Source organism: Bison bison, unplaced genomic scaffold, assembly GCF_000754665.1.
Source record: "Bison bison bison isolate TAMUID 2011002044 unplaced genomic scaffold, Bison_UMD1.0 scf7180017864353, whole genome shotgun sequence".
NCBI lineage: Eukaryota > Metazoa > Chordata > Mammalia > Artiodactyla > Bovidae > Bison > Bison bison.
In genome coordinates, this window is record NW_011494925.1 from 6,448,101 (window position 1) to 6,461,523 (window position 13,423).

The following is a 13,423-nucleotide window of genomic DNA, read 5'->3' on the forward strand; positions in this document are numbered from 1 at the left end:
GGAGGCCTGGTAGGTGCGGTTGTCATCTGAAATCCTGGTCGCCGAGGCGGACCAGGATTTCAGTGATGACAACCGCACCTACCAGGCCTCCAGCCCTGACGAGGTCAGTCGCCGAGGGCCGCGTCCCGGGCAGGGCATGTCCGCAGGCGCAGACAGCGCCTCCCTTGACTCCTCCCGGCCCCGCCAGGAGTGCTTGCTCTGTCTTCTCATGGGGTGAGGAGGGCTTGTCCGTGGTTTTCAGAATGGGCTTTTGCCACAGGCCAGCACCCTCCTGGCCCAACCCTGCCCTCACCCCATCCTCGTGGGCAGGTGCCTTCTCATCCCAGAGCGCCCTGGGGTTGGGTCCAGGGAGGCGGGGAGCGGGACCAGTTGCCTGCTGATTATGAGGTCTGCAGGCTGCATCCTCCCGTGTTCTCTCTCCAAAGGAATCACCAGGCTTGCAAGTCAAATCTCTAGGCATTTTTCTAGAATTTAGATACAGTGTGTGTGTGTGTGTGTGTGTGTGTGTGTGTGCTCACTCAGTTGTGTTCAACTCTTTGCGGCCTGTGGAGTGTAGCCCACCAGGCTCCTCTGTCCGTGGGAATCCCCAGGCAAGAATACTGGAGTGTGTTGCCATTTCCTCCTCTGGGACATCTTCCCCACCCAGGGATCGAACATGTGTCTCTTCCATCTCCTGCATTGGCAGCCGGGTTCTTTACCACTAGCGCCACCTGGGAAGCTCAGTTCCAGAAATGCTGTTGATTCCACAGGTGGGGCCAGCTCTTCTCCATCCTGGAGATCCAGTAGGTCGAACCAGAGCTGAGGCCCACCACCCCAGTAGGTCCCTCTGCTGGTACTGCCAGGCTCTGAGAGAGGGTGCAGGCCAGGGTGTGCAGCGCAGGGCCTGCAGCCTGTCCTGACCTCCTGACGGTGAACCCCCAGTGGAGCAGCTCAGGGCATTGACAGCTGTGTTTCGTTTTTAATTTATTTTTGAAGCTCTCATTACAGAGGTATTTCCTTTTTTCTTAAACTGAAGTATAGTTGATAGACTATATCAGTTACAGGTGTACAAGGTGGACTTGCCCGGTGGCTCAGTGATTCACAATTTGTACAGGTTATACTCCGTTTCTAGTTCCTATAAAATGTTGACTGTGTTTCCCGTGTTGTAGCCTATTTTGTACATAATGGCCTCTCGCTCCCCGCTGGCCTGCCGCTCCACCTCCCCTCTCCCCACTGGTCGCCACTCGTCCGTTCTCTGAATCTGTGAGTCTGCTTCTCTCCTGTCACGTCCACTGGTGCGTGTGGTTCCCCAGCAGGGCCAGCGGGAGCCTGCCCTGTGGTTCAGCCTTTGCCTTCTGTGAGTCTCAGTGCCTGTCTTCCCAGTAAGTGCTGGGGAACCTGTGAGCTGTGAGCCGGTCTGTGGTCAGCCGTGGGGACGCCCCACAGCACAGCTGAGCCGTCGTGCAGAACAGGGATCCAGGCCGTGGGGCACTGAGCCACCCTTGGGGCACAGCCTCCAGGCCCCACGTCCCTGGTGAGTGATGCAGTGGGCGAGAGCATGGGGTCCCATCCATCCCCCCAACTCTGCTTTATAGACCACGTTGACCAGCAGGTGTGTAGAAACCTCCTTTCCACCCGAGCTCGGTACGGCCTTTGGAATCGGGTGTGTGTCACCTGGAATACATGTCACTCACGGTCACAGTGGGCGTGGGGCCTGGGCCGCGGAGGCGGGTGGTCAGGTGTCCGGGCGGCTGGCCTGGCCTCGGGTCGGCCTGGAGCAGACACGCATTGGAGGGAAACGCCGCCCCTCTTTTTCTTGCAAAGGAGTTACACTCTTCACATTCTAGTGCTCTAGAAATCCTCTCGAGTTCCATGTGATTACTTATTGAAAACGTATTCTTTCCTAGTCCCGAGCACGGGAAACTTAGACCACAGATGTTTTCCAAGGAAAATTTTATTGGAAGTTTTAAAAATCTTATATGTTTACCTTATTACCTTCCAAAAATAAATACAAATTTTTATTTAAAATACTAGAATTTTTATCTTTAGGTTTTTATGTTACAACGTTTTTTAAATTTTAAATAGGAATTCACAATAGAGATTTTCACTGATTCAAAGATTTCCAGAACTAAATTAAAAGTACTAGCCTTATATTTAAATTTTTTATGTCAAAATTTCTTCCTACTTTAGAAATTAGACAATGATTAAAAATGGCAGGCCATTAAATAACCTCTGAGAAATCCCTAACCCATATTTCAAATCTGAAAATGAAAAGACTTGACTTCATCGTAGTTTTTAAAGCACTTTGTGGATGCAGTGTTTGCAGGTCCCTGAAGCCCAAGGAAAGTCATCTAAATGGATCATTATTTTGCTTATTGAACTTTGCTGCAATTAGGTTGACAGATGATAGCATTGTTTCCCAATCACCAAAGTACTGTTTTAAAGGCATTTTTTATTGAATAAAGTGCTTAGAATACTGCACCCTGGAGCTTTTTTCAGGGAAATGGCTCAGTTGATGTTCTCTGCTTGCCCTCAGCCTTGACCTGTCAGCATGTGTGCAGTTAATAAGCAACCTTATCATTTAGGAGACTTATCCGGCTTCATATACTCATGTCAACACCATACTCTTACAATCCCTATTTGCTCAGGCTCCTGTGTCATCTTAGCTTCAGTAAGTGTGACTTACTGAGTGGAATGCACTGGTTTCTAGTCTCTCATATTGTGGAAGTGCTTTGTGTTCGTTTTCCTGAAAAGAGAGCATCTGCTGACTTACCTCTGTGTGTGCACAGACGTGTTTCTCCTGCTCCAGGGATGGTGTCTGGGGACTGACTTCAAGCCGTGAGAGGCTGTCCGAGGTACGGTCCCTGCACACTTAATAGTGACGAGCGTGCTTGAAGCTGTCACGTGCAGCGGGGGCTGGGCTGTCAGAGCAGGAGTGATTTCGTATTCAGAACCTGCAGCCTACTTAGGCTCCAGTCGCTGTTTCTTATGATAAGTGATCAATATTTCATTTTCTCCAAGAGAGTAGAAAGTTTCGCTTGCCTGTCACTTTGCCAGTACAGCCTCAGCATAGCAAACTCCAGCTTATCAGACAGATGTTCCCGGAAATTCCTAGACAAAGTTAAAACCCAACCCTGGTAAACTCTGTGTCCAGTGCAGCTGTGGAAGCTGAGACCAAGCCAGTGTCACCAACGGGCGCCACCAAGTCAGCTCAGGGGCAGCGCCTCGGGCACCAGGTCGTCACCTCCAGTGAGCAAGGCCAGTGCGATGCAAACCCAAGACCCCAGTCAGCTCGGCTCAAAATAATTGATAGGCTGAGATTTTCAATGACTTAAACCTGCGAACCTGCTGTTGTTGGTAACATTTCCTCCTTCACCTCTGTAAGTTCTGTATTAACTGTTATTTCAGGGTGTAGCTAGTTCTGTCCATTTGGACGTTTCTGTGCAGAAATCAGCTGAAATTTATGACAAACCACGAGTGGATTATTTACAAACAAAAGAATGACCGTCCTTAATAGCATTGCTTTTGATTTACTCCAGTGTATGCTGCGTGCTGTAACTTTACACTCATTTAATTGTGTGTGCTTATTGAAGCAGGACTAACTATGGTGTTGGGTCAACATGTTTATGGGGAGCAGCTCCCCATCTGTGACGTGAGTCCCCCTCCATGACCCTCAGGAGCAGGACAGAACATGAACCACACAGCCTGCCCTGAGTATTGACTGGCAGCTTTTCCAGGTGGTCAGCTTGCACATTTTGTTCATAATTCTATCAAATTATAGCAGTGATGGTAGTACCGCAATTGAAAATGAAGATGTGTCAGTGATCAAATTGTGATTTATAAGGTGCACAGTAGGAAAGGTGTCCCTGGAGTGTAGCTGGTGGCTATGCAGATGCTAATATGGTAAAGGAAATTTCTTCTGATCTTTTCAAGAACGACAGCACAGACATTGCTGAATAATGGAATTACAGCAAAAATTAATAACAAAATCTGCCCCACACTGGCTACCTAGCGTGGGGGAGTGTGAGAGCATAAACAAATTGCCTGTGACAATGATTGCCCAAGCATGTTACTAACTGGCCTGTGGATGAGATTTAGCTCAAGCTCCCATTTAAATATGTATTTTTCACACTTGCATTTTAATTATTTTGATCTTTGTATTATTTTCAATAATCACGTTGTTAAAAATGTCTAAAAGCCAAGTTAGAAAAGTAATCATCCTTACATGGTCTCTTCCATCACTGACAGCGTCCAGAGGGAGCAGGAAAGGGCAGCAGCTGCTCCAACCACCCCCGCACCGCTTCTCTGAGAGGCCACACACCCCGCCCTTCCCTGCCCCGGTGGCTCTCTTTCTGCGAGTGTCCCCTTAGAAATGCCGCACAGCAGCGGTGTGACCTGACGTGACGGTGACAGCCCAGGAGGAGCCAGGGCCGTGGTCGTGCACCCCAAGCAGCTCCACCCAGGCACCCCCTCCTGGGAGCAGTCAGCAGCTGGAAACCCCACCTCAGCCAGCAGACATGCTAGGTAGTGCCTTGCACATCAAACCAGGACTGCACTGACAGAAAGAAAAGAAGCAAATGAAGCTGGTACCCAACTAAAATGTCTAAGAAAATGGGAAAACCAAAGGAAAGTAGGAGAAAGAAAAGATAAAGGAAAACATAAAAGTAATGATTGAATAAGCAGTAAATTCAAAAGCTGATCCTTTGAAAATTAAATAAAATGGAAAAACTTGGCAAAAATAGTAAATAATACAAAACAGTGAATGCAAACTCAGCATACACACCTAAAAGTATGCATATGAAGAGTGTATAATAGACAGATGAGCTTAAATTTTTAAAAGAGAATATTAAAACACAGCCCAAATGCTAATATTTTTTAAAACCTGTAATATCCATGTTCAGGAAAAATACAGATTAGCAAAATGGAGTGTAAGAACTACATAAAACCTTGTTAGACCTGAAAAAAGGAAGAAACAAAACTCTCTCCCTTTTTTCAATAGATAATGTGATTGTCTTCATAGAAAATCCCAAAAGCTCTGCTGAAAGTTTAACTTTCTCCTAAGACTTAATAAGTGAGTTTACCAAAGTTGTATGTTATGATATCCATATACAAGAATTACTTCTATTTGTGTATGCCAGCAATGAGCAATTAGAAATTGAAATTTTTTAATGTACTATTTATAGAGCACACACACAGAAAACTATGACATGTTTTAAGGATGCTGCTGCTGCTGCTGCTTCAGTCGTGTCCAACTCTGTGCCACCCCATAGACGGTAGCCCACCAGGATTCCCCGTCCTTGGGATTCTCCAGGCAAGAATACTGGAGTGGGTTGCCATTTCCTTCTCCAATGCGTGAAAGTGAAAAGTGAAAGTGAAGTCGCTCGGTCGTACCCGACTCTTAGCGACCCCATGGACTGCAGCCCACCAGGCTCCTCCATCCATGGGATTTTCCAGGCAAGAGTACTGGAGTGGGGTGCCATTGCCTTCTCCGGTTTTAAGGATAGATCTAACAAAATACGTATAGTATTTGTATGCTGGAAAGTGTAAGACAATGAAGAAAACTTGAGGACACTATATGTGAGAAGTGTACACATGGATTGGAAGACTTTCTGTTACCAAGATGTCAGCTGATTTTTTATAAAGGTGCCATGGAAATCCATTACAGAAAAGATGATCAAAATAAATGGGGCGCAGAACATTTGAACAGCCATTTGCAAACAGAGCTTGAACCAGTATGTCTCACTATTATAAAAATTAACTCAGATTGGTCATAGACCTAAATGAAAAACCAAAAGTATACAATTTCTAAAAGAAAATCTTTGTCGGTTTGTTTGATTTAGGCAATGATTTTGTGGGTCACAAACAGTGCAAATTATAAAAGAAAAAACTGTTAAATTAGACTTTGACGTAAAAATCCTACATTCTTTGAGAAACATTGTTATGAAAATGAAGACAAGCCACAGACTTGTAGGATGTGTTTGCAAAATACATACCTGACAAATGACCGGTAACCAGTACAGATAAAAGAACTTGAAAAATTCGATCATGAGAAAACAATCACCCGGTTTAAACAGAAGCAAAAAATTTGAACACCTGCGCCACCAAAAACAGGTGCGAACACAGGCTGTATGGGACAATAGAGCAGCCTGGGTGCGTCTTTCGAGTGATGACATTTTGCTTGTGAAGAAGTGGCTAACCATGAACTAGTGACTTCTAGGGTGAAAATTGGGTTTTTACTCTCAAAGCCCAGATGACGCTGGACAAGCTCTTCACCCCCGTCTCTTCCAGGACCCAGAAGACTGCCACACACGAGCCAGTGCTCAGACAGGGCTCCGTGTGTTCTCTCCTGTCTTCAGTGTCACGTTGAGCTTCCCACTGTTCAACCATCTTGAAGAAGAGATTCTTTCTCCTTGGTTCAAGAGGTGTCTGTGGTGCTGGTCACTGGGGGTGGAGCCCTGAACACAGCAGGCTTCGAGGGTCTGCCCTGAGGCCATCGTAGACCCCCTCGCTGTTGTCCAGCTCTGTAACTGGATGGTCGCTTCTGCCACAGGGGTCTGAGTGGACCACTGCCGCCCAGTCTGTGCAGGGCCTCTGGGGGTGGGTGTGGCCAGCAGAGCCCGAGTCACATGAAGAGCCTCCCCGACCCTTGGCTGATGCCCTTCATTCTGCGTTAGGAGACATTATGCTTTCAAACAGCATGTGTATTTTAATTGCTTAATCATCTTTAGGAAGAAAATACAGTCAAACTGTCAGTACCTTAGAAATTGTCCTTCCTTTCACTGCTACGTGTCACACCTCTGGATGTGAAGTTACTCCTCAAATCCGTCTAAAAAGAACAGCACTAGTTTACTTCAGACTTTCAGAGAGCGCGGCCTGGACTCCGTGAGGCCGACTGCAGCCCCGAGGCACGCCGAGGCAGGGTGGCGAAGCTCAGAGCCGGGGAGACCCTCTGCCCTCTCAGGCCCCACGGCCCCACGTGTGTGGCCGCAGGTGGCGGTGGCTGGGGTGCTGAGCACATGACAAGGAGTCCTGTGCGCTCCTGTCCATCCTCTGTGGCTGTTTGTTTACAGACCTGCTCAGAAATGTTAAGTTTTATTTTATCAGAGAGAGTTCTGCCCAGAAACTAACATCAGAACAGTAACTAAAATGTCTATTCTAAAGTGTCTATACCGTTGACATTCTGAACACTTTTCCTTTTGTTGGCAACAGACAGTTAAACCACAGAATGCTCACTAAGAACAGCTACACGGATGCTAGGCTAGGTAGCAGAAGCCCAACTGATTTTTTGTGATAAATGCTACCTCCAAGGGGTTGTGAAACCAAGCATAAGCTAAATAATAAACAGATGTGAGTCACCAAATATAGAAACTTGCATCCTGACTGCAGTGGGCCCAACGAGATGATAGGGTGTTCACAGGAAGATACAATTTATAGGTCAGGATATAATGGTAACCTTTCACTGCGTAGACTGAAGGAGAACCTTGGGGTCCGGATCACGTGCAGATACAAAGAGGTTGTGTAGGAACGTGTATGGAGTTTCACTTTCAGTTCTCGTTTGCATGAGGCTGTGGGGTAGTTGACTTGCCCCCCTTGACATGCCTCTGCTGATGTCCATGTGTCCCTTTTGAATGCTATAATTTGGGGAACATCACTGATGCTCTAAATTATAGTCCTGTATCCTTGTAGCATCTTGTTAGGGCCCGGCCTTCTCTAGTATCCTAGTAACGTGCTGGAAATCCGGGGAAGGCGGGTTCTAATTCCAGCTCCACGGTGACTCACTGTGTCATGTTCACATGCTCTTGGACCCTGGAGCGGCCAGGGTCCCCTAGAAAGGCCTCAGAACAAGCAGGGCCAGCTTTGTCTCCTGGTGGCGTCTCAGCGAGCTCGCTGATGCTGGCCTGACACGCTCCCCCAGCAGGGAGCGGTGGCCTCACACCTCGCCAGTCCCCCTCGGGTAGCCTCACACCTCACGGGTCCCCTGCAGGTGGCCCTGGTGCAGTGGACAGAGAGCGTCGGCCTCACGCTGGTCAGCAGAGACCTCACGTCCATGCAGCTGCGGACCCCCGGCGGCCAGATCCTCACCTACTGCATCCTTCAGACCTTCCCCTTCACGTCGGAGAGCAAGCGCATGGGGGTCATCGTCAGGGTATGCCCGCCCCTGCCCCAGCCAGAGTCGGCTCTGCTCACTGCAGGGCCGCTAAGGCTCCTTGCAGGGCTTTATGCTTGTCCCAAAATTCAGACTGATAACTTATGCTCCAGTGGTCGTGACGACTAAGGCAGAGTGAGTATAAGGTGTTACTGGTGAGTTTTGAAATCAGCTCGAGCATCGAGCATCTTTGTTTTCCACTGCAGTAGCCGCTGAAGAGTTTACCTGAAGACTGGCTTATGACCATGAAGTTGCTGTCAAATTTTTCTAGCAAATACCACAAATACATCTTGGATGTTGGCTAAACTAGAAGCTCATTCAAACTATGAAAATTTGAGAGAATTTACCTTGCAGTCCCAGGCACATGTGTGTGTACAGGTTTTACTTCAGAAGCCTCAGCATAGCACCTCTCGAGCTGCCGTCGTGGCCTCGGCTGCGATTGGCCTGGGCGCCCAGGGAGGACCTGGCCCTGCAGAGGGGGTGTTTGAGCAGCCCGCCCGGAGAAGGGCACTCCCGGGGCTGCTGTCTCCAGCCGTTCCGTCCAGGCAGCCTGGCCTCAGCGGGCATGTCTCGTTGCAGGACGAGTCCACAGCAGAGATCACGTTCTACATGAAGGGCGCCGACGTGGCCATGGCCTCCATCGTGCAATACAACGATTGGCTGGAGGAGGAGGTATGCGCTCGCTGCGTCTGCAGGCTCTTGACGCAGCGCAGGCCGCAAGCTGTGGGTACTCACTGGGGTCGCCGCACGAACCGAGGTTCCGGGTTCTACCAGACACCAGCCAGCCCGTAGAGCAGGAGAGGTGGGAGAGCTGGTGATAAAACACGCATTTGCTGTGTGAACAGCTAGCGTTTGGGGTTTTGTGTGAATATACATGGATATATGCAGGCGGGTCCTTATGAAGAATATTTTATGTTGGTGAAGAAATAGCATCACTAATCAGTCACTAAAAAATATGAAATAATATTGTCTTTGTATGCAGAGTTGTATTTTAACCTGATACTTATTTTGTAACCTAATTTAGTTAGAATTGTACTCTAAGTCTAATTTGTACATAATATTCACTTCAAACATGGAAAGTAAGACCCAGATATAACCAATCCTATATTTTCATCAAATTCTCCCTGAACAAGTATGACTTGTACTTGTTGTTCACATTTATGTGTTAACAAAGAGTTAGACTCAGAGGAGAACTAACGCCCTGAAGTCAGGGCGCGACCCCCGCGCGGTGCCCGTTGTGGCCGGGGTCCGGTGTGCCCCGCCCCCGCTGCACACCCGAGTCGGTCTGTCAGTCCAGGGAGCACAGCCCACGTCCATGGCGGTATTGGCAATATGAATCAATAGCTCCTTCAGGCACTGGATTTAATCAGGGACATGAATAAATTAAACTCCCTGAAGACCTAGTAAAATGCCATAAAAATTACTTTTGGTCATAATGATGTGCAATTAATTATAAAATCCTTGTTTAATTTATTTAGCTTTATGAGGTCAAATCAATAAATGTCTTGCAACAGACAGATAATGTCAGATTGTTTTTCACAAAGATAACTTTATTAAAAATCCTTTATGCGTTTATTTCCAACATTGTAGTTTGTTCCGTGGACACATCTTTCGACCCCCGCCCGCGTCTTTGTTGTAGTACTGTTGTTGTCTGAGGGCCTTCTGTTTATTCAAAAGCCCGCAGGTTCTTGGAGCCTGAGTTTACAGGAGCTGTTCTGTGTCAGGGAAGCACCCGAGTGGAATTTTGCTTATAAACTTTTTCCCCAAACTGGAAAAACAAAACCACCAACACTTGCCCTCGTGTGGTGGAAAGGGCGATGGCATGAGGCCTGCCCTCCAGCACCTCCTCTGTAGACCAGCTGGAGGCACTGGGGTGCGGCTCCTTCTGCGATGCCCGTCTGCTGCCCACTCCCGGGGGAAGCCGTGGTAGTGGCCGTGCGGGGGGTGCCGAGCCCATGGCAAGCCTGTGACCTGCCTGTGCTCTCCCAGTGTGGGAACATGGCCCGCGAAGGCCTGCGCACGCTCGTGGTGGCCAAGAGGGCACTCACGGAGGAACAGTACCAGGACTTCGAGGTGAGCGGGCAGCTCCCCTGGGGCCACTGTCGCTGGGTGGGCAGGGCATCCAGCCTCGGTCGATCCAGCATGACTCACAGCTCCACCATCATCCCCAGAGCCGCTACAACCAGGCCAAGCTGAGCCTCCACGACCGGACGCTCAAGGTGGCCGCTGTGGTGGAGAGCCTGGAGCGGGAGATGGAGCTGCTGTGCCTGACAGGCGTGGAGGACCAGCTGCAGGCAGACGTGAGGCCCACCCTGGAGATGCTGCGCAACGCTGGCATCAAGGTACGTCCTGGGAGTGGTCCCCTGAACCAGGTACCCTGTCCCCCAGGGGTAGTCCCCTGGAACTCAGTACCCTGTCCCCCAAAGGTGGTCCCTTGGAACTCAAATAAGACGTAGTGTGGAAGTGTCTGTAAGCAGAGGTCTTTGCATGACCCTCGGAGAAGAAACCAGCACATCTGGAAACCTCCGTGTCCCCAGCTGGACGTCCATCCTTAGAGGTTCGGGCAGTTCCACACCGCCCCCAGCTTGTAGGCACTCCCAGGGCAAGCTGGTTGCCCCCCTGGCCTGGCCCGAGCTGCCTGCACCACAGCCTGTACCCACTTTGGGGGTTTCCCATAAACTTCATGATGCTGCCTACTGACCCACAGACCAGCTGGCTTCCCAGCAGTTTGTCCTCTTCGGGTCTGGGGAGACGAGGGATTTGGGTGTGAGTTTCAGTTTGTTTTCTTGCCTTCCATGCTCTCACTGAAGCTGAAGTGCGGTTTTTGGGGGGCAAGAAACGTGCTGCCTCAGAACAGGCCTTCCACTTTTGAGAATTTTACTGAAAAGAAACACTTGTGTCTTGCTGGACCAGAGAGCCAACTAGGGGGAAGTGTCAGGACACAAAGGCATGCCAGCTTCAGATAACAATGCCCTTGGCACACCTAGATGAGGGCGCCATGACAGCACAGAGGAACACAGGAGATTCCCCGCCCACTGAGGGGCGCAGTGGGGCCGCCACAGGGGTCCGAGCTGCTATCCAGGTGGGAGTCAGAATTAGAGAGCAGCTTGGACTCCGAGCGCTGAGCCAACCTCAGCCCGCCTGGCCAGGAAGTTGGGTAGAGATGCGAGACAGGTTAGAGCAGACAGCCTGCCCTTCCACCATGTTTCTTCCTGAGCTCCGTCAGTCCAGCTCGCGGTGTCCTGGGTGGTCGGCGAGCCGGGCAGTGCGCGCGCCCCATGTAGAGGTGTGGGTGTCTGCAGTAGCTGCTCCCTGAGCCCCGGGTGAGGCTCTGCCCTAGTTCCTCCCCGTTTTCCATCTAAAGATGCAGACTCCTTTGTCCCGTCCCATGGAAGGATGCGGTTTCAGCCCGTCCTCTGAGCGTGAGCCATGGCACCCACAGGTCACGGTCACCGGATTGTCGGGAGCGGGGATTCTTGTTCTGTGCCTTGTTTCCAACCTTGTCACAATGAGGTGTCATAATCTCAGATCTAGGCTCAGTAAAGTGAATCTAAATGTGTAATGGAAATAAAAAACACAAATCCTCAGACACTGAAAGGAGCCACTGAGCAGAGAGCCAGTACACCATGTAAGTTTGCGTCCTGTGCCCCAAAATTCACACTTGTGTCTGATACATAGAACACCTGGAAAATTCAGAGGATAGAAACTACTGATGTTACAGGAAGTGTGTATAAACCATTCCATTATGTATAAAGTGTGCTGATTTTGCTTTTCAGGCTAGGGAGATTTACACAGTAATACTGCATGTGTGTGATATTTATAAGTAAGAGTGGTCTCTGGAGTTCCTTGGTCGCCTAGTGGTTAGGATTCTGGGCTTCCACGGCCCAAGTTTAGTCCCTAGTTGGGAAACTGAGATACCGTAAGCCACAGGGCGCAGCAAAAGTTAAATAAAATAACTACAATAATAAATGGGCTAGATCTTTTTATTTTTCATGGTCTTGTTCAACATGCCTTATCTGACATAATTTCTGGCTTAACCACTGCCCGTCAACCCATCTTGAACCCCAGCTTTCAACTGAGAAGCTCACAGGTCACACAAGAATCTTGGGTCGGGTCCTCAGCCCTGTGGCCCTTCGGCCATGAGGCTCCTGCCCCAGTCCTTCGCCTGCCCTGGCTCCAGCTGGCTCGTCTGAACATTACTCTGCCCTTGCTGTTGCCGTCAGCACGTCGTCTGAGACGTTCTCATTCCATCTTTACAGTCCCCGGTGCACGGAGCGGTGACACTAGGCGCACTTGAGTCCGTGCAGCCGCCGCCTGCCTTCACGCGCCAGTTTCAAGACGAAACTGCCCCTGGGCTGCCAGCTCTCCCTCCCGCAGCCCCAGCACCTGCCAGTCCACTTGGTCTCTCTGAGTCCGACTCCTCTAGGGACCGCACTTAGGCGCGATCAGGCAGTGTTTCCCTTGCCAGCTGGTTTGTTCCACTCAGCACAGTGTCCTCGAGGCCCGCCCCCATTGTAGCAGGTGTCGGAACCGCCTGCCCTGTATGGAGGGCCCACACTGGTGTCTCCACTGTCCATCCGTGGACTCTTGCCTCACTGCACGTTTTGGCTGTTGTGAATAGTGACGCTGTAGGTGCAGGTGTCCAAGGATAGAGACTAAAGAAGTGAACGCGTGCCAGAGCTGGGGCTCACCCACTGGGACTGTCTCCTAGATCTGGATGCTGACAGGCGACAAGCTGGAGACCGCCACATGCATCGCCAAGAGTTCCCACCTGGTGTCGCGAACGCAGGACACGCATGTTTTCAGGCCGGTAAGTGTAGTCCACATCCCTTTGGACTTTAAACGTTTTAAATTAAAATTTACTGGTTTTATGAGAATGTAAATTAATTACTAGATACCTATTTAAAAAGAGAAATAATTTCCTTGCTCAATTTATAAATGTTAAAAACAGATTTCTATTAGTTACATATATTAATGTGATCAAAAAGCTGCTTTTGATAGAGTGAAACAAGATACACATTCAAGAGTATTTTCCTGTAGTACTATTAGAATTATTAACTAAATATCTATTTTAAAACAGACATACTGCCATCACTTTCCATTTGATTTATAAAAGTGTGTAGTGATTTAAAAAATTACAGTTCCCTAGTGGTCCAGTCGGAGAAGGCAATGGCACCCCACTCCAGTACTCTTGCCTGGAAAATCCCATGGACAGAGGAGCCTGGTAGGCTGCAGTCCATGGGGTCGCTAAGGGTCGGACACGACTGAGCGACTTCACTTTCACTTTTCACTTTCATG

The 13,423-nt window shown here is 49.2% G+C and overlaps 1 protein-coding gene across 1 annotated transcript in view; it reads left to right on the forward strand.

Annotated features, from left to right (window-relative positions):
• The window catches only part of ATP9B (ATPase, class II, type 9B), a 151,572-nt gene that overhangs the window by 128,545 nt on the left and 9,604 nt on the right, over positions 1–13,423 (forward strand). Inside the window, exons 16-21 of the mRNA XM_010855064.1 lie at positions 14–103; positions 7,964–8,125; positions 8,705–8,797; positions 10,115–10,198; positions 10,297–10,467; positions 12,837–12,935. Of these exons, the coding sequence (XP_010853366.1) occupies positions 14–103; positions 7,964–8,125; positions 8,705–8,797; positions 10,115–10,198; positions 10,297–10,467; positions 12,837–12,935 (699 nt within the window). The remainder of the gene's footprint in view (positions 1–13; positions 104–7,963; positions 8,126–8,704; positions 8,798–10,114; positions 10,199–10,296; positions 10,468–12,836; positions 12,936–13,423) is intronic.